This window comes from Sprattus sprattus (assembly GCF_963457725.1).
Source record: "Sprattus sprattus genome assembly, chromosome: 12".
NCBI classification, from domain to species: domain Eukaryota; kingdom Metazoa; phylum Chordata; class Actinopteri; order Clupeiformes; family Clupeidae; genus Sprattus; species Sprattus sprattus.
In genome coordinates, this window is record NC_137910.1 from 5,633,459 (window position 1) to 5,655,182 (window position 21,724).

Genomic DNA, 21,724 nt, shown 5'->3' on the forward strand with positions numbered 1-21,724 from the left:
TACTCGCACTCTGTCGTACTGGATGTTGACACTCTTCAGTGGCCCGTGGCATTTCTGTGCTATTCTTATTACCCACATTACGCCCTGCAGTATTGCCACTGTGTGTGAGGTCATTGGTCATTGCACACCGAAATCGAGCTTGTTCTTCTCTTTGCTCGTTATTTTCTATTTCCCAGTGGCCCACCTCCCCATAACACTCTTTCTTTCTCTCTCTCTCTCTCTTTCTCTCTTTCTCTCTCTCTCTCTCTAGCTGTATAAGGGACGCATCAACGCCACCAGTCATGTGATCCAGCACCCCATGTATGGGGCAGGGCACAAGTACCGCACCCTGAACCTGCCCATCTCAACCACCCTGGCCGACGTCCTGGACCGTGTCTCAGGTATGTGTGGAGCCCCTCTCTCCCAGCCCCTGATGACTCCGGCTCTTGGGATGCCCTGGGCCACCTCCAGGGGCTAATGCTGTTGGGCATGGAAGTTAGCTTTGACCACTTATGTCCAGCCACTTATGCAGCCTCACACATCCAAACACACAGCAAGTTGACTGGACAATCGTATGAACATCTTGTCATTTGTGCATCCACCACACTAATCTGTACCTTTCAATAGCTGAAAGACATTGCTTCAGCTGCAAATAGGAGTAGAATCATGAATTGCTATTCAGGCTTGTTACAGAAATCACACAGCAGGTGAAGAGAGGCATCATTCAGCAAGATTACTTCTCTCTTAGTTCCACAAAACATCGGCTCCAAGTATCCCCATGAGAATAGTGGTCCTCCCCCTTGCTTAGTGGAGTGTTTAAAGAGCATTACACTGGTCAAACAAGCCCAGGAGTGATCACACACACCAGCACAGCTCAAACAAGCTCCAGAGTGGGCACACACACCAGCACAGCTCAAACAAGCCCCAGAGAGGGCACACACACCAGCACAGCTCAAACAAGCTCCAGAGAGGGCACACATCAGCACAGGGGTGTAGCGCTGAAGGGGCCTGCACTCAGATGACCCTGGGACATTATGCGTTTCTACAATGATAATGCCTGGTCAAGGTCTGTGTGTGTGTAATTACTGTGTGTGATGGAGATTGAAGGATCATGGATGATTTCCTCTTCTAACATTGTGTGTGTGTGCTTGTGTGTGAAGAAGAAATTGATGTGCAGTATTGTTTTGCACGATGAAAGGTTACCTAAGATGGCCCCCCCCGGGGCCCGAGCGTTAGCTAATCCCCGTCTGATGGAGTGTATCTATCTACAGGGGCTAACAGATGGATGCCCACCTCGTCTCCCCGGGCCCCTCAGCTCGTTATCGGCCTTGTTACACACACACACACACACACACACGGCCTTGTTAACGCATCAGATTAGAATATTTATACACTTAAGCACTAAAGCCAGACACGCTTTGTCAGCAGCAGCGCTCTATTTACTGTGTGCTAATGCCTCAGGCCTCACAGGCTGGGTGGGATTGAGGAGGCTGTCCAGGCACTAGTTTCTCTCCTAGGTCACCTCCCCAAACTCACACTCTCTCTCGTTTGCTTCTCTCCCCCCCCCCCCCCCCCCTCTCTTGTGTCTGCTCCAGACACTCCTAGCATCACAGCCAAGCTGATCAGTGAGCAGAAGGAGGACAAGGAGAAGAAGAACCACGAGGAGAAGGAGAAGATGAAGGCTGACAACGGTTTCCAGGACAACTACAGTGTTGTCGTAGCCTCAGGTAGCCCCCCGACTGCACTAGCACACCCAATCACGGTGACACACACATACAGTGGCAAGGCGATGGTTGCAGTAGACCGATTGGTTCTGAGCATTGCATTCATGCATTGTAAGAAAGATGAACCTTATGTATGCGTAGATCATAGAGCATACTTGTGCAGATAATCCACACATGTTTGGTGAAATTAAGATATCCAAAGACTTTAAGTGAGTATTTATTTATTTATTTATTTATTTATTTGTGTGTGTGTTTGTGTGTGTGTGTGTGTGTTTGTGTGTGTGTGTGTGTGTGTGTGTGTGTGGCAGGCCTGAAGTCTCAGTCCAAGAGGGCCCTGTCCACACCTCCACGGCCTCCGTCTCGACGGGGTCGGGTGATGAGTGACAAGATGTCCGCCTCCTCTGGCGTTGACCCTGCTGCCAAAACCGTCAGTGTGCCTGTCTTCCACCTCTACCACAAGCTGCTCCCAGGTAAACACCGTTCAGCACCCGCCACACTCACTTACCCATGGCACAGATTCAACCTGAGCATCTACCTTTACACACTGAAGTCTCTCCGCTCGCAATTCTCTACACTGTCTGTCTTCACAGCAATCTCTTGATCTCCTCCAAGTTTCTCATTCCCTACTTTTCTCTTAACATCTCTCTCTCTGTCTGTCTCTGTTTCTCTTTCCCTTCTTCTCTCTGTACCTCTCTCTTTCTCTCTCTGTCTCTGTTTCTCTTTCCCTTCTTCTCTCTTTACCTCTCTTTCTGTCTCTGTTTCTCTTTCCCTTCTTCTCTCTTTACCTCTCTTTCTGTCTCTGTTTCTCTTTCCCTTCTTCTCTCTTTACCTCTCTCTCTCTATCTCTGTTTCTCTTTCCCTTCTTCTCTTTCTCTCCGTTCCCTCGCTGGCTTGTTCATTACCCCCCTGTACTGCAGAGGTGGTGGGGCGGCCTGAGCGTCCTATTGATCTTAGCTCCTAAAAACAGCTCTGACCTCCACCTCAGTGCAGCCACTGTCCCTCCTCTCTGCCCCTCTGTCCACCACCCCCAAGCAAAACATGCTGCTGTGCACTCCCAAGTGCTGACATGGCAATGCCCCGTCCCTCAGGCTACAGGATCCCATACATCCCATATCATCCCCACTGCCTATGTTCTCCACGAGCGCATTTGTCAAATGTTCAATTTCTCTCTAGAAATATGAGCTTATTTCTGCCTGGAATAAGTGAGGTGATGAAGGCCTTGGTGAACCCTATGTACCCCTTAGGGCTGTGCTAACGTACCCTCTCTGTACCCCTTAGGGCTGTGCTAACCCTCTCTGTACCCCTTAGAGCTGTGCTAACGTACCCTCTCTGTACCCCTTAGGGCTGTGCTAACCCTCTCTGTACCCCTTAGAGCTGTGCTAACGTACCCTCTCTGTACCCCTTAGGGCTGTGCTAACCCTCTCTGTACCCCTTAGGGCTGTGCTAACCCTCTCTGTACCCCTTAGGGCTGTGCTAACGTACCCTCTCTGTACCCCTTAGGGCTGTGCTAACCCTCTCTGTACCCCTTAGGGCTGTGCTAACCCTCTCTGTACCCCTTAGGGCTGTGCTAAACCTCTCTGTACCCCTTAGAGCTGTGCTAACCCTCTCTGTACCCCTTAGGGCTGTGCTAACCCTCTCTGTACCCCTTAGGGCTGTGCTAAACCTCTCTGTACCCCTTAGAGCTGTGCTAACCCTCTCTGTACCCCTTAGGGCTGTGCTAACGTACCCTCTCTGTACCCCTTAGGGCTGTGCTAACCCTCTCTGTACCCCTTAGGGCTGTGCTAACCCTCTCTGTACCCCTTAGGGCTGTGCTAAACCTCTCTGTACCCCTTAGAGCTGTGCTAACCCTCTCTGTACCCCTTAGGGCTGTGCTAACCCTCTCTGTACCCCTTAGAGCTGTGCTTACCCCTCGGTACCCCTTTAGGGCTGTGCTAATTCCTCTGTACCCCTTAGAGCTGTGCTAACCCCTCGGTACCCCTTTAGGGCTGTGCTAATTCCTCTGTACCCCTTAGGGCTGTGCTAACCCCTCTGTACCCCTTAGGGCTGTGCTAACCCTCTCTGTGCCCTCACAGGTCAACCCCTGCCTGGGGAGATGACTCTGGCCCAGCTGCTGACCCTCCTGTATGACCGCAAGCTGCCGCAGGGGTACCGCTCCATCGACATGACCGTCAAGCTCGGCTCCAAGCTCATCGCTGACCCGGGCCTCTCTAAGACTGACTCCTTCAAGCGGCTACGGACAGAAAAAGGTACACACACACATACACACACACACACACACACACACACACACACACACACACACACACACACACACACACACACACACACACACACACACACACACACACACACACACACACACACACACACAGTCACATGCCCGCTCGCTTACATGCCCAACCGACTCATCCCCTCGTCTTCACCTGGTGTGTACACTCACACACACACACACACACACACACACACACACACACACAGAGACACACAGTCACATGCCCGCTCGCTTACATGCCCAACCGACTCATCCCCTCGTCTTCACCTGGTGTGTACACACACACACACACACACACACACACACACACACACACACACACGGTGACTCACTCACATGCCCAACCCACTCACCCCCTTGTCCCCACCTGGTGTGTACACACACAAACAGATCCACCCCCCCTCACACTTGTGCATGTGTACCTTCCCCTGCTGTGGTGTGCCATTCGTCACTGCTTTTGGAGGGCATCTTGTGCAAGTAGTCCATAAACGGGACCCTCGTCTCAACGCCAACCCCCTCTCTTCTCCTGTCCTCTCCTCTCCTCTCCTCCCGGCTCCTGACAGCTCATTCCACACCGGGATGGATGACCCTGCTCTCCCCACTCTCCCTCCTCAGAGCCAGGCTCACAGCCTCACAGCCACACACATAAGGTGCCATTACCAGACCTCATGTCTGGGTGGAGGACAGCGGTAGGAGGGGGACTCGCTGAACTCATTCTACTGTATCTCATTCTTCCCTTAATGAATCGGAGGCGTGAAGAATCACTTGGCTATTAATTTATCTGAAAGTCCTTTTCTGTGCCCCAGTATCTCTCTCTCTCGCTCTCTTTCTCTCTCTTTCTCTCGCTGCCTCTTTCTCATCCTTTCTCATTCTCTTTTTGTTACGGCTATTCTCTGTGTGTGAGCTGCACCCCATTCTCACTGACGTAAATATACAAAAGGCGGAAAATGAGCTTGTATAGCTGTGTGGGTCGATTCAGGGCTGAGGGTCTCCTCACCTTTGTGCTTGGAATGGCCAAGGGGCTCCAGGAAGAGGGAATCCGATGGGCAAATTGAGTGCATTTGACAGCCTCAGAGCCTGGGCCAGGGCTTCCCATCATCATCCCCCCCCCCCCCCCCCCCGATGAGCATGGAGTAGTGGAAGGATTGGGTGATGAAAGCTCCTGGAGCTGTTGCCAATCTCATTCGGGGCAAGAGAAACGTCAAACAGTTGATGAGAGTAGGTGTGGATGTGAGAACGTGAAGTGATCCTTCTAGATGTGGAGGAAAGTCTGATAAAGAAAAGGATCTTTGTTATCCCAAGGCACTAAGAAGGGAAACGGTTTTACTGGACTTTTAATTTATCGAGGTGGTCAAGCTGAAACCCGTAGAGCCCCTAGCAGTTGATGAGAGTAGGTGTGGATGACAGAACTTGAAGTGATCTTTCAAGATGTCTGACAAAGAAAAGGATCTTTGTTATCCCAAGGCACTCAGAAGGGAAACGGTTTTACTGGACTTTATCAAGGTGGTCAAGCTGAAACCCGTAGAGCCCCTAGCAGTTTGGTTTTTAACGTTGAAGCGCCAGTGGATAAATGAAGACCTTATGATCTATTGAGAGGATGGAGCAGGCTGCTCTCCTAGTTACCTCCACTGTTGCTCTTGCTGGGAGGCTGGTCCTCTGTGCAGTCTTAGGAAGACGCTGACGGCGGCCCATAACCTTAAAGAGCCTCTTCTAATTATAATCCACATTGTCTAGAAGTTGTGGGTAGGGTATATTTCATGGTGGCACAAGTCACTACAACGATGGTTTTAATCAGGGTGCGATTTGTCCAAAAACCAGAGGGGGGGATGTTTTTTTTTTTTTTTTTATCATGAAAAAAAAAAGCAATACATAGGCCTAATTATCTTCATATACATGCATCATATATGTCTATGATATGATTATCGCTGCTAGACGCTCAGTTCTTGTGCTCCCTCTCATTCACGTTGAAATACTGAAACCGAAACTGAAACTTTGAAACTGAAACGCAACCTTTTTGGACAGAACTCACTACAGTAGCCTATACATGGAAATTAGCAAAGCCAGCGAATTCTGAGAATGCCGACAGTTCGGGTAAGGTGAACGGTGCCAGCGATGTAAGCAAGTGTAAGAAAACGCTGTCACAACCTGTCTGTTTTTTCATTGTTTTTTTAATAATTGAGGGTTATCCCCCCCATGTATGAAATTCATCCAGCTGAGGTGGGGATGTAAAAACCAGAGGGGGGGTAAATCCCCCCCATCCCCCCCGGCAAATCGCACCCTGGTTTTTATGTTTACATTTCAAAGCCAGCTCCTCTTTCCTTCGTGAGTCTGTTAACAGGAGTGTTCATCTGTTCCCTGCAGAGTCCTTGTAACACTCCAACCCCCCCCCCCCCCCCCCCCACCCTTCCTCCCTTCTTCTGTACCACCACCAGTGCTCTTTGGGGAAAGGTCACGTTTGTAATTTTAGAAAGTCATCTTCTGGACTCCTTAAGCAGCCTGTGGTCCCGTATGGAGCTTGAGTGGTACTGATCTGCTCTAGAAGTCTTAACACGCTCACACACACACACACACACACACACACTTCTCTCCCCCTAACACACGGTTGGTCCACACCTCCGCTTGCCCTCGGGCACGCACCATCCAGGTAGGAGGCATGTGCTGCCCAAGTGATTTCCACACTCGTGACTCTTGTATATTAGCATTCCATGCTGTGCAGGCAGCCTCAGGAATGAGCAGCCTCACTCCCAGGCCCCTATTATGCCAGGGTGGGTGCGTCTGGAAAAGCGGGTTCCTGTAGAGAAAAGCCGTCGACTGCCACGGCGATGTGCTTTTAATCTGACATTGAAACCACAGGGCCGGGTGTATAGATCATGCCCACAACTGCCCCCGGTGTGTGTCTGTCTCGCTATCCCTCTCGGCCTTGTTTGCCCTTCTCCACACCGCTCTCCCTCATTCTCACTACTCTCCTTGCTATGCCGGGGTTTTTTCTTTTTTTCAAAGCCTGCTTATCCTCTCTCTCTCTTTTTTTCCCCACCTTCTCTCTTTCTTCTCTCCTTTGTTTTTTTTTCTCTCTCAGTTTTGTGTTCCTTGGCGTTCTTTGTTCTTTTAAATCCGTCCTCACTGCGTGCAATGTGCACCCCTCTATTGGTTGTGAGTTTGTTTATCCTACAGTGCAAACAGATAGTTACGCTTGATGTCACAACAACAAAGAACCCCGAGTGTGTGTGTGTGTGTGTGTGTGTGTGTGTGTGTGTGTGTGTGTGTGTGTGTGTGTGTGTGTGTGTGTGTGTGTGTGTGTGTGTATGTGAGTGTGTGTACGTGTGTGTGTGCCCGCGCCTGTGTCTGTTGGAGTGTGACGCCAGAGCTCACAGGGAGAGTGGCAACTGCAGCAGTGACCAGCAGCAGAGCGCAAGGGAGGGAAACACAGCTAGCCGTCACCCCCGCTTTGCACGCTTCAGCAAGAGCCACCTCTCCCCACTGGTCTAAAGCTCCCAGAACACCATGGGCCTCCTGCCTCTCTGGGCGAGTGTCTCACTGATATATATACACACACACACACACACACACACACACACAGAGAGACATGGGGTTAGCTCCCAGAACAGCATGGGCCTCCTGCCTCTCTGGGCAAGAGTCTCACTGATGCCCACAGGGGATGTGTCAGCGGACTGCCACCCACTGATACGAGCGCATTCAGCGTACAGTATGGTGGTGCACACAGACTGAATCTTTTTAATCTTTTAATTCTGAAGAATTCATTTTAAACTACTCCAATCCAATCCAGAAACAAATCTAGAAACAACTCCTATGAAATGAGCATGTTCATTTATTAATTTTATCAACCAAGTCAATTTAATTTTTTAAATAACAGTTTTCTCTTTTATTTTTTTTCCACCACATCATCTGATTGGTGCTTAAGTGGTTTTCTAGCCTTTGGGTTCCCTTCACATATGTGCTCTTTACCTTAAAAGCTTTCTTTGGACATCCACAGTGTTCCCTCAGGGCCACTCTTCCATGCACTGACCCTCTAGTTTTCCACCAGAGGAGACTGAGAGGATGTTAAGCTGCAGATGGACCTCAGGGGCCCTTTCCTATCAGCCTAGAGGAGGTGCTGCAGAATAACAGAGAGAGAGAGAGAATAAGAGAGAGAGAGAGAGAGAGAAGGAGAAAGAGTGTGATGGAGTGAAAGATGTTTATGCGGGTTAAAGGAAAGTAGTCTCTTAGTCGGCAGGAAAGCTGACTATAAGTCAAAACCTGCAGAAACCATTTTGCTGTCTCTCACCACTAACCCTCAGAACCCTATAGAGGCCAGGGTAGACTAGGACCTCCCCTAAAAGCTCTGGTAAAATAGGCTGAGCCTTTTAGCAGCAGGTTGTTTCCCCCCCGTGCGTGACGCCAGCGCTCTCACGTCTCAGAGAGGAGTGTGTATCGTACCGGGCTAAAAGATGCCCAGCGCTCAGGGACCAGAGCTCTTAAGCAGCCGGAGCTACATGTACGTGTCTGAGGATGAACAGAGTCAGATCACTCCTATCAGCGCCCTGCTCTGCTCTTAAGGCTCTAGGCTTCAGGGATTCATCCCTGCAGGCAGGTTACTGGAGTTCTCCCCACGGCACACTCAAGTGGTCCACCAGTGTACGAACGTCTTCGGAGCTGCTCAGATGAATGTTCAAGATATAGTTTCTCCTAGGATCTGTTGATGGATATAGGAGATGTGTGTGTGTGTGTGTGTGTGTGAGCAGATTTCTCACCTGCAGACAGCAATCTCTTCAGTACTCTGTGGGAGACGTTTGCCAACTCCACTCTGAGGCTTAGCTGCGGCTGACGCTCAACCATAACTCACGCTCTGGGTCTGCTTAGATATTCTCTGTGTTCTCTGTCTTTCTTTGCAGTGGAATACACGTGCACACACACACACACACACACACACACACACACACACACACACTCGCACACACACACTCTTTCACTCTCTGCTTTGTGCTACTGTCTCCTTCCCTGCCTCACTAATGGCCTCGCTCACTCTCTGACTTTGTCTGTCTTCCTCGCATCTAATTGAACCTTAAGGTCTAGGAGGAACATTGCTGTTGTATACCTGATTAGTCAGAATTCACCATTATTTAAAAGCACACTGAATCCAGGCAGGAGAACGGCATTGAATAATTCATTTGTTTTCTCTTGAAGGAGGTTTCTTTTTTCTTTTTTCTTTTTCTTTTTTTTCCCCTTCTCTGTTTTTGTTTTTGTCGTTTGTTTTTTGCTCAGACCTGTGAGTCAACACCTGGTTTCATGTGACCTTAAAAAAAAAAAAAACAGCTAGTCACGCAAAACTAAAAATCAGTCTTAGTCCTCACGGTCACCCAGTCCTCACCCTTCATCTGCTGTTTTATAACTCTCTCTCTCTCTCTCTCTCTCTCTCTCGCCCGCCTGCCCTCTATCTCTCTCTCTCTCTCTCTCTCTCTGTCTCTCTCTCGCCCGCCCTCTCTCTCTCTCTCTCTCTCTCTCGCTCTCTTTCTCTCTAGAGCTTCCATTCTCTCTAAAGTCAGTGTCACTGTATCCTCTCTCCTCAAGGATCCACTCTCTCACTCAAAGCACGTCCCCCCCCCGCCCCCCCATCACGTAAACCTTTAGGAAGACTGCAGCAGCTTTCTCAGAAGTGTGCGCCTCTTCCTCCCTGGTTCCCTGTCCCTCCTCAATAATTGCTTTCTCTCTGTGGCACTCTTTCTTTTGTGAAACCAATCGCTGAGCTCATCAGTGGGTTGGTTGTTTGAGCGCCTGGGTTTGTGTGAATTATCTTCACAACAAAGTTTTTGTGCCTTTGTTAGTTTGGTTTATGTGCTTCTGTTTATTGCCCTTCTGAAGTTTGTTTTGTTCTTTCTCTCTCTCCCTCTACTGTCTCTTTCTTTCTCTCTCTCTCTCACTCACTCACTCACTCTCTACACCTCTTTCTGTCACCCTCTGCAACTCCATCTTCATCTTCCCTGCATTCTTTCATTCTTTTTCTTTCTTTCTCTCTCTTTCTCCCTCTTCCTCTCCTGCCCTCTCCAGAACACGGCGAGATGCTGAGCAGCTGTCCCGAGGACGAGCCCATGACGCCGGGAGAGGAGGGTTTGGACGCGGCCATCGACGAGTCCCTGCTGGAGACCAACCCCATCCAGTCCCCGCTGCAGGTGTTTGCCGGCATGGGGGGCCTGGCGCTGATCGCCGAGCGGCTGCCCATGCTCTACCCTGACGTCATTCAGCAGGTACAACCCACTGGCAGCCCGCGCAACATATCCTCCATCTGCCTTCTCGACAACCGGGCGGTGCCGTGAAGGCTGAGCCTAAATGTTGAGAGACAAATATATACCTAGGCAGTCACGGAGGTCTTTCTTTTGGTGGGTGGTGTGTGTGGGCATGAGTCTACTGAGGCTGCTTGTGTCTAAAACTACTGGGTTGATACAGACTACATGGGGAGCAGCCAGAATCTGTAGGAGTAGTCCTGTAGTCACACACACACACACACACACACACACACACACACACACACTTGCTTATCGCCAAATAGCATTGCATCTAAATCCTCCGGCGTCTTCAGCTCCAGCGTCAGCAGGGCCTGTCAGTGCTTCAGCCCAGTTACCTCAATCAGTGCCGCAGCTCTCTGCCTCGCTCATCAGTAGCTTTACACTCACCCACACACACACACACACACACACACACACACACACACACACACACACACCAGTCTGTCCTGTCAGCAGCTCTCTCCCCCGACTACCCATCACAGCCTACACCACCATTGGCAAGAGAATCGCTGTTTTCAGTGGTATTGATCTTAGTATCTCAGAACGGAAGGGAGGAAAAAAAAGGGTTGAGTTGAACATTTTCGGGTGAAAAGATCGATTCCCCCACCTGATTGAGCTCTGCAGATGTAGGTGAGTGTCTGTTTTTGGCCCTGTGGCCTCCCTCCTATCAGGGGGCTGTGCCTCTTAGCTAGAGGTAAATGAAAGCCTCGAGTGAGGAGGACGGCAGAGGCTGAGTCAGACAAGCACGGTGGGGGGATTTTGAATGTGGCTTTAGTTCGCCCGGCCGCTTTATCCCACCTTATCCCCACTCCACCTTCACATCCTGTCTTATTTCAGCAGGTTTGAATTATTCAGGGCATTTTTTGGACAGTATTGCATTATATAACTTCCCTCCCCCCATGGAAGACTGGCCTGCTTGTGTTGTGTGTGTGTGTGTCCAGGTTTGATAAATAATTGAGAGAAACCTATTCAGTGTGTGATCAGAAGTTCTTTTGTGAGTGAGTTCTTGAAGGCAGTCTGCATAAAAAAAAAAATGAAAAGAAAAAATCCGTCTGTCTTCTGTTTTAAAAGTGGCATACTTCAGGTCTGTGTGTCCAGTCCTGGAGCCATGCGTTTGACAGCCTGAGGTTAGATGCACAGCACAGCAAACCTGCCCTCAGAGAGCCAATGCCTTGTTTTTGGCTTAAGGCCTCCGGTTCCCTTCTCCATTGCTGTTTCCACGTGTGCACCAGTGCCCTTCCACCTAGCTGTAACGACCTCGGTGTACACAAACATACAGTTTCCAGCCACCTCCTTTGATATTGACTTCTCACATCATACTGACATCTCTCCACACTCAGCACATCTTGTAATGCCCGTTAGACACCATCCGACCTCTAACATTTCTCTGTCCCCTCTTCTGTTTTGTTTTGCACTCTACCCATCTCTCCTTGATGTGTGTGTGTCTCTTTTGATCTCTCCCTCGACCCCCATATCCCTCACCCTCCTCTCTCTTCCTCATTCTGCCCACACCTCAACCCCCCCCCTCTTCTGGCTGACTTAATACTTTATCACTTATTTTAACCCCTCACCACCCTCCTCTCCGTTCTCTCCCTCTTTCTGTAGGTGAGCGCCCCAGTCGTGGCCTCCAGCACCCAGGAGAAGCCAAAGGACAGCGACCAGTTCGAGTGGGTGACCATCGAGCAGTCGGGCGAGCTGGTTTACGAGGCGCCGGAGACCATCGCCGCCGAGCCGCCCCCCATCAAGTCGCCGGTGCAGACCATGTCGCCCATCCCAGCTCACTCGCTGGCCGCCTTCGGCCTCTTCCTGCGCCTGCCCGGCTACGCCGAGGTGCTGCTCAAGGAACGCAAGCACGCCCAGTGCCTGCTGCGCCTCGTGCTGGGGGTGACGGACGACGGAGAGGGCAGTAAGTACCAGAGACTTATGCAGTCTGGGGGCTTTTTTGGCTCTTTTTCGAACTTATGCACGCATTCATTTCACTAAACTTTTATTCCCTTTTCTGCGGTTCCATGATTTCTCTCGATTGCGCTTCCTTTCAAATGCGCTCTGTGATTTAAGTGATTCCTTTCAGGGGCACCGGATATTCCGGTTAGAGAAGTGCGATGAGATGGGTTGATTACAGGATCGGCCGCAGGTTTAGTTCATTCAACGTCAAATGAAGACACAGCGCGCTCTTTCTGTGGACTGTGTTTCGATCAAGTCTTCAGAATCGCATCGATGTTGTGCGAGTCTGTTTGCCATTTTCTTTTTGTTTTTTGGACAGTATTAACTACTGCCTGCTCCTATATAGCAGGAGACTCTCTCCAGTGTCACCCACACCCAATGCAGCAGTAGTGCTGGAGTCCTAGTATTTTGGTGAAGGAGGGCAAGCCTATTAGATCTTCCCGTCACATTATCTGTCTCGGTGCATGTTTGCAGGGAAATCAATTGCCATCCTCCCAGTGCTGGTTCATTCACTTCTTCAAGTGCCCAAACTCCACTTGACAGACAGCTGATTGATTGGGTCTGGCCCGCGTGGTCGATCAATGCGTCTGCTCCATCGACTGTCGAAAAGCTAAGCCGGCCAGTGATATAATGTAGCCGACGTCTCTCCGTCCATTGACAGCGATTGTAGTTCGGCAGAGTGAATTAGGATCCTTTCCGTTCGTGATTCACACACTTTTACATCTCCTGACAAGACCCACTGTCCTCGAGGCAGGACTAGTATCCGGGAGTCATGGGAAATGGATACAAGACGACTCCCTGTTTAATGTGAACAAAGCCCTTTCATAGATTAGAACTCAGACTGACTGGCTCTGACGTGTGTGTGTGTGTGTGTGTGTGTGTGTGTGTGTGTCTGTCTGTTTGTTCTCCCCGGTTGTCCCAGTCCTTGAGAGAACAGCAGTAGCCTGTGATTGATGGTCAGTGTTTTGCCAGAGCCAGCTTGTGTTATGACACCGGTCACACAGCCCAAACATGATCAGCCTGCCAAATGAAGTCGTCCTTAGTCCCTGGCTGCCATGTTTTGTGCATGCGTGTGTGTGTGTGTGTGACGCCATGCGTTTGTGTGTCCACGGCCGCTGTGACTTAGTTTGCCCTCATCTCCTCTGTGGGCATCCATGGCGTTTGATTGGTTGATGAGAGCATATTTCGCCGTACCCTTGTAGCGTCTCCCTGGGGATGGAGGGTCCTACACGTCCTGTCTGTGATTAGACGTTTATTGTTCTTGTTAATACGTTCTGTCTGTCTTCCTCACACCACACACACACACACACACACACACACACACAGAGCCAGACAGTTAAACATATGTTATAACTTAAGGCTTTGAAATCTAAATGAGGACACTGACAACACAAGGTCCTTCAGACATCATTGTGATGTACGCAGACCACCAAACCATCAGCACATCTGACCTCAGGCCAGTCGCTCAAAGGCACTTTGAATACATCATCTCTCACATTAAATTAATTATTATCACTGATTGCACACAGTCTTTGAAAATGGCCTTGATCCAGAATCTAAATAGTCTTTGCCTTATCCTGATAGAGGAAGGGCACGCTGATGAACTTCTCTTTGAGGATTACTGTTGTAGCTTGTTTTAAGAACTCTGTCTTTGGGGGGAAAAGTTGTCTTTTTTGACCTTTTACTGCCATTCTGTAAAGAACATTCCCTTTGCTTTCTAGAAGTTATTTGGAAAGGAATCAGGGCTAATCTATCTTTTCTAATCTTTCTTAGTTTAAGTACAGTTGCAGTACACCCTCAGTTCCCCCTACTTATGATGCACACTCACTCTCTCTCTCTCTCTCTCTCTCTCCCTCTCCCCAGGCCACATTCTGCAGTCTCCCTCGGCTAACGTGCTGCCCACGCTGCCCTTCCACGTGCTGCGCGCCCTCTTCAGCTCCACGCCGCTCACCACCGACGACGGGCTGCTGCTGCGCCGCATGGCCCTGGAGATCGGAGCCATCCACCTCATCCTGGCCTGCCTGTCCGCCCTCAGCCATCACGCGCCACGGGTGCCCACCACCAACGGAAGCCAGAGCGAGGTGAAATGCACACACACACACAGCATACACACAGACATGCACACGCACACACAGACGTGGACACACAGACATGCACACACACACAGAGACGTGGACACAGAGACGTGGACACAGAGACGTGGACACAGAGACGTGGACACAGACATGCACACACAGACACGCACGCACACACACACACACACAGATGTGGACACACACACACACACACACACAGACGTAGACACACAGACCTGGACACACACAGACGTAGCACACAGACATGAACACACACACACACAGCTGGCTCCTTCCCGTTTCACCCGTGCCCAGCTTTCATTGGCAATTTAGTGCACGCAGTTGAACCTTTACTCGATCCAGGTCTTCACTCTTCTGCCACTACATGTACGAAGCACTAATGGTTGTTTTTTTATAATTTGGGTCACAGACCCTTTTATCCAGACACATGCATTCGCCTTTACACACACACACACACAAGACACTCACCTACACACGAGAAACTCACATTGTGAGGTTCTTCCGAGCCATCTGCAACAACAGCATTAGGGGCTCTTCTCAGACCCACTTTCCTCCTCTCTGAGACTGGAGATGTGCCCTCATTCACACACTCCCCTCCCCACCTCCCAAACACCAGCAGCACCAGACATCCACTCTGTCTAGACCTACCATAGCTTTCCTCAGAGGCAGACACGATTCTTGTGTGTGTGTGTGGCCATTTCTGAGCAGCAGAGGAAAAAATATCCATCTCTAGAGGACTCAAAAAAAGAAATGCCGAAAACTGAAATGAATTCTTCGATTCTGACCACATCCACTGCAGTGGAACCAGAAGGAAGAGTTTCTGCAGTGTGATGCAAGCTGTATGCAGTTTAAGTGAATGGACATGGAACAAGAGATTAGTCAAAAGTTACAGTATTTAAGAAATAAAATCCAGTGGATGGGGCAAATGGCTCAAAAAAATGTTGTTACAAAGGCATGTTTTGTGCTTACATGAATATTTAAACAACAGAGCTTTCATGACATTGTTTATGTGCGAGTTGGGGAGAGCATGAGGATGTTCAGCTTTGAGACTGACACAGGTCCTGCCTTAGTCCAGCTGACCAGGCCAGTGGCTCTACCCCTCCACAGGCCCCTCCTAGCTGCCTAATAGTTCCCCCTCTCTAAGCATGGAAGACCAGCCTCCCTTTTGTGTCTACAGCCACATGCACAACATGTCAAAAATTAAGTGTCTTGGATGAGGATGGATTTTACCCCCCCCCCCCCCCCCACCCCCACCCCCCCCCCTTAATTTTCACCTCAGGGGTGCCTGGCTTGATGCCACGCCCTCCCAGCCTTTTCTTGTGGCGAAGACAAAAAGCCACAAAATCAGATGGTCCCAGTGCCCGTGTTGTGACACTTCAGCTTAGAGCATTACGTCACTGATGTCAGCGGGGGATATATTTCCTGTTCATGTACCTCCCCCCCCCCCAACCCCCCCTGCTTTTTTTTGAGTGTCTTTGTGTGGATTTATGGCGTTTCCAGGCATGAGGCCGGCTCCTCAGGCTCCTCAGGCTGCTGGCTTGAGCGGTGGCCAGGACCTTGTCACCGTGGTAATGGTTGTCCTTGGGGTGGGCGGGCGGGCGGGCGGCCATTACTGTGGGCGCCAGTCGGAGATAAGAGTGCAGTGGCAGGAGCTGGCGGTCAACGTGTGTGTGTGTGTGTGTGTGTGTGTGTGTGAAAGTGACCGTTGGTGATGCTGATTTATCAGTGCCAGCTCAGTGATCAGTCTTCGCCCACCCCCTCTGCTATGCCGAGGGCATAAGTCATATCCGTGGCGCTCAATGTCCAGCGCACAAACACACACACACACACACACACACACACACACACACACACACACACACACACACACACACACACACACACGTAGACATACACACAGACCTCTGTCTGAAATGACATTGGACCTCGGGAGCACCAGGCACTAGCTTTGTTGGTGTGTGCAGTGTGCTCTCATTTTAGCCACAGTCTGTGAGTTTTGACCTCCACACTTAACCTGCTGGTGTGTGCTGTGGTATTTAACCTGCTGGTGTGTGCTGTGATTTGTCAGTTTTGTTTACTGGCCATTGCCAACACAATACAACCTGGACTTGTCCTTTGTTTGGCCTTTTATGCTTGGCATAGTTCATTAGCATTTAAGCCTTTGAACCGCCGCCATCATTAGGATTCTCTCTTGTCACTTCTGACCAGTGCTGATTGGGACTGTCACAATTAGTCACTCAGCAGCAGTTTTGCCCTCTAACTGATGACATAAGCACAAACAGCCCCTCCCCAAACACGCACACGCACACGCACACGCACACGCACACGCACACGCACACGCACACGCACACGCACACGCACACGCACACGCACACGCACACACACAGGGATAGACAGCCAGAGGTCATTGAAGGGATACCATGGCCTGTGTTGGCGAATGATGCAAGTGTTGGACTCGCTCCATTGTAGCCCAGGCTGACAGCTGCTTCCATGTGAGAATGCTTCTGGCGACACACACACACACACACACACACATCCAACCACCTTACGCCCTCAGCTCTGCTGATAGACACGGCTGGCAACCTTTCCATGGTGACTGGGCGTTCTTGGACTGTGAATGTCCACACGTTGTGTTTTCAGTTGATTTCAGGCTCACGCAGAATGTCAAGGCGGGTGAGCATCAAAGACGGCCCATTAGAGAAAGTAACGTGCTCAAGTTGATTGCGTTGACATGCCCGCTCTGTTTCCTAATGCAACTCCCCATTGTAGGAGGGTCCCTGGATGCCTGGATACACACACACACACACACACACACACACACACACACACACACACACACACACACACCTTTCAAACGAGCTTCTGGTTTGATGTGTGCTCTCCTTAATCTCTGTGGGCTGTTTGGGCTCTGTGTCTGGAGGTTGCCAAGTCAACATGTTGTCAGTTGGGTCCTAGTATTAGTTATTCACACACAGTTTGTGGTATTTATCATAGCGGAATATTTGACTGACTGGATAGGCTCCTTGAACTAACTCAACACCAGCTCATCTCCCTTCAGAGCCTCTCCTCCTCTACACACACATTCACACACACACACACACACACACACACACACATTCACACATTCACACACATGAACGGATAACATTTGTCATTTGACATTTGTCAAGTAAGTAAGACGTCTCACTCACTTGGCCTCTCCCTTCCCCTCTTTCTTTTTGTCTCTTCTTATCTATCTCTCTCTCCCTCCCCAACCCATGTCTCTCTCTCTCTCTCTCTCTCTCTCTCTCTCTCTCTCTCTCTCTCTCTCTCTCTCTCTCTCTCTCTCTCCCCCTGTCTCCTCTACTCTGTCCCCTTCTATCCTCACCTCCTGTCCTGCGTCACAGGTGGTATCTGGCCACGCTGGAGGCACTAGTGAGGAGCAGCAGCTGTACTGGGCTAAGGGCACGGGCTTCGGCACCGGCTCCACCGCCTCAGGCTGGGACGTGGAGCAGGCCCTCACCAAACAGCGCCTGGAGGAGGAGCACGTCACCTGCCTACTGCAGGTAAATGCTGTGTGTGTGTGTGTGTGTGTGTGTGTGTGTGTTTCTGTGTGTGTGTGTGTGTGTGTGTGTGTTTCTTTGTGTGTCTCTGTGTGTGTGTGTTTATGTGTGTGTGTCTCTGTGTGTTTCTCTGTGTGATTGTGTTTGTGTGTGTGTGTGTCTCTGTGTGTGTCTCTGTGTGTGTGTGTTTATGTGTGTGTGTCTCTGTGTGTTTCTCTGTGTGATTGTGTTTGTGTATGTCTCTGTGTTGGGGGAGTGTTTGTGTGTGTGTTTATAGTAATAGTGGTATTAGGGTTGTTGAGGTGTGTTGTGGTGTGCCTCCAGTGTTTGTCTGCCTGAATGTGTTTTGTGTTTTTGTGTGTTTGTGTGTAGCACTTCTGAGAAGCTGCCAGTCCGTAGAACCAGTAAACAGCTGTAGGGTTAAGCGTGCTGGGCTTGTCTGTGTGTGTGCAGTACACATGCCTCTATATGTACATGCTTGAGCGCATCTGTTATGCAGGGGGATGTGTGATGACAGGAGATGCAGCATGTGACCTGTCTGCTTAGGTCAATGTCACATTCATTCATATTCTACGTGACTGTCCTACTCACTCTGGAAAGGTGTGTGTGTGTGTGTGTTTGTGTGTGTGAGCACGTGCAGGTGTGGCAGGGTGATCCTACTTCCAGGCCGTAAGGGGACCAGCTGCCAAGTTCAGCTGCAGGTCCATGCCCCCAAAACTGTGTTCTACTAATCGGCTCAAGCGGTGCAGACACACACTCAGAATGCCATTGTTGGGAGCTCAAACTTGACCGTGCATCGTTGGTGCTAAATCAAATCTGGCTCTGGTATTGAATTCTAACCCTGTGTGTGTGTGTGTGTGTGTGTGTGTGTGTGTGTGTGTGTGTGTGTGTGTGTGTGTGTGTGTGTGTGTGTGTGTGTGTGTGTGTGTGTGTGTGTGTGTGTGTGTGTGTGTGTGTGACCACCACCACAGGTTCTGGCCAGCTACATAAACCCAGCAGGGTGCCTGAGCCACGGGGAGGCCCCCAGCAGTGAGAGTCGGGGCCACAACAGCGCCGCCCTCCCCTCTGTCCTCCAGGAGCTGCTCAGCCAGTCCTGCCTCATCCCCGCCATGTCCTCCTACCTGCGCAACGACTCCGGTGAGTTACGCTGCGGCTGTGTGTGTGTGTGTGTGTGTGTGTGTGGGAGGGGGTTGCTGCAGGAATGCTCAGAGACACTGGTTTATCTCTGTGTGTTTTTATGTGATTGTTACTGTTACAGCCCATGACGTTTTGGTTGCGGTGTCCATGTCTGCCTGATGTGATGGATGGACTCCCCTGTTTTGCGTAGGAGTGTATGTTTGTTGCTGCATGAATGGTCAGATGGTGTGTGTGGCTGGGTGTGTGCTGATTGTTGTTGGATGTGTCGGTAACTCTCTGACCCTGAGCAGGAGATGATGGCCAGGGTCACTGACTATGGGATGCTGAAGCTGTTTCTGTTCAGCAGTTAGGCTGGAACCATATTGAACTGTGGGTGAGGAAGTGCTTCACAATGACAGAGGTTCATTCACATTAGCCAGTGAGCTGTGCTGAATGGTGCTGTTTTCCAAGATGGCTGCACAGATCTGGCCAATAATGATGGACCAGCCTGTTTAAGACAGCACTGAGTCGCTTGCGTAGTTAGTTTGGGTCCAGCTCAGGTGGTGTTACTTATCTGCCATGCATGCTGTTATGGTGGTGGTGGAAGAGTGAGATGATCTGGCTGTGGGGGTATTGATTTGGGAGTAGCCATGACCCTTCCAAACACCAGGGGGCACTCCTCCCTCTCTCTCTCTCTCTCTCTCTCCCGAGCTCCATCTCCGGGACTGCTTCTGTTTTCCACCAGCGTAACTCTCCAATTAAGTTCAATAAACTTGAAGCCATTTCAATTAGATGCCTCTATTCTTTCAACATCATCTTGCTCCTCTTTTGTCTCCATTGCATGCTGAAAGGCCCACACCCCCCATCACACACACACACACACACACACACACACACACACACCCGTTAATTAAATTAGCTGTAACTTATGTCTCAGTTTGCTGGTAATTATTGCGGGGAGAAGTAGATTAAACAGTTATTATTTCTGTGACGGCAGACAGGCAGCGTGAGCGTGTGTGTGGGTGTGTGTGTGTGTGTCAGAGTGTGTGCATGCTCACACGCGCAATAAAGAGGAGCTAATTTTCCGCGCTGGAACAAACACAATTCACTGCAGCCAGCCAGCCAGCGCTGATCTCGCTCCGCTCCAGAAGTATGGAGGAATACTAAGTGTGTGTGTGTGTGTGTGTGTGTGTGTGTGTGTGTGGGGGCGAACAACCAAACAGTGCTTTTGGTGGGGAGGCTGAAAGTTTGGTTTGAAGTTGAAATGAGATGTATATAAGCGTGTTGGTGTTTGCTGTTTGTAAGCTTTTCAATTTGTGTGTGTCAGTGTGTGTGTGAGAGAGCACACTACGTAGTTGATGAGGTTACTCAAACATAATCATACCCACCACCACCTTATCCCGCTCCATACAGCTCTCTAAAGCGAGGCCCTCACGATGTTCAGTGGCACAGTGAGTCTGGCTGATAAGTTGTGTATTAAAACACACACACCGTCCCCCACTGTTGTGATTAATGAGTCAGAACCGTGCTTCCGTGCACAACCTTATTTAGTGCTCATTACATTTGAAGCACCTTTTGCAATGGCACGGGCATCCATTTGGAGGAGAGAAGTTTGTGCATTGTTCTAAGTTTGTGTGTGTGTGTGTGTGTGTGTGTGTTGCAAGTGCTTGCTGTTTGAGTCTGCTTTTATGCTTCTTTGCTTTGCTAATTAAATAAGAGTAGATAAAGAGATGAGTATTGTAATTAGTCCCTCGTTATCTGCTGGCCGCCTGTAGCAGACCCTGCTTTGGTCTGTGGACATGCGGATACCAGGCCTCTGTTCATTTACTGCACTGTTTTTCACTTTTACTCACTGTCTTTCTCTTATTTATTAAGTTATTTGCCCTCTCATACACTTCCTCTCACACACACACACATTCATTCTGTATTTTCCTTTCCTTTGTTTCTCTCCCTCACACACACACACACACACACACACACACACACACACACACTCACTCACTCTCTCCTTTTTGTCTCTCTCTGTTCAATAGCTCTCTTTCTCACTCATGTATTTTGTGGATGCTAAGGCTCCCAGATCCCTCTCTTCCTTGTAGACGAGCCCAGAGCCACAGATTTGTGTGTGTGCACGTCCTGTCAGGGATGTTGATGGAGAGCTGCCAACCCTCAGAGGGTCTGTACTCTCTTGAGTCTCAGAGATGGAGAGAAAGGGACGGTGAGCAGGAGAGGAGGGCACAGCATCAGCACCAGGGGACACGGGCAGAGAGGGAACTCATCACACTCCTCTGTGAAGTATAGCTGCCTGTCCCAGGCCCGGACACAGACACGCACCAATATAGCCCCTCAATGTCTATGATCCAAACTTATTGCTGTTAGTGTGGAGCAATAATTGGATGGCTGTCATCTTGCCGCGGCCATTGGCATTGTGATTGACAGCCTCTTGAGCGCTTATAGAGTCCGTACTGACTGTTGTGTGGACAAGGGGAGAAGTGCTTTTTGTCTTAAAAGAGATGTCTGCAAGCGTGTGTGTGTGTGTGTGTGACAGCTTTGCATCAGGTCTGTGAGATGCTGGCCATATGTGACGGTGGATCTCAGGTGACACACCTGGCTTGCCTCTTATGTGTGTGGCACCAAAGATCCCAACCACCACCACCACTCCTCTCGCCACTCTAGTCTATACGCCAATCCAGCGACGCCCGTCCTCCTCCGCCGGTTGATTGGCGGCGTCGGCGGAGCGCTCGTTTCTCCCGCTAATCTGGGAGCCGGCCGCTGT

At 50.1% G+C, this 21,724-nt stretch overlaps 1 protein-coding gene across 10 annotated transcripts in view; it reads left to right on the forward strand.

Moving 5' to 3' along the window:
* birc6 (baculoviral IAP repeat containing 6) overlaps positions 1-21,724 on the forward strand; it is a 136,978-nt gene that overhangs the window by 56,190 nt on the left and 59,064 nt on the right. For all 10 annotated transcript variants that reach the window (XM_080848993.1, XM_080848997.1, XM_080849000.1 and 7 more), the window contains exons 57-65: positions 251-380; positions 1,575-1,706; positions 2,012-2,173; positions 3,776-3,949; positions 10,018-10,214; positions 11,859-12,159; positions 14,061-14,278; positions 17,680-17,838; positions 18,807-18,972. In XM_080848993.1, the coding sequence (XP_080705119.1) occupies positions 251-380; positions 1,575-1,706; positions 2,012-2,173; positions 3,776-3,949; positions 10,018-10,214; positions 11,859-12,159; positions 14,061-14,278; positions 17,680-17,838; positions 18,807-18,972 (1,639 nt within the window). The remainder of the gene's footprint in view (positions 1-250; positions 381-1,574; positions 1,707-2,011; positions 2,174-3,775; positions 3,950-10,017; positions 10,215-11,858; positions 12,160-14,060; positions 14,279-17,679; positions 17,839-18,806; positions 18,973-21,724) is intronic.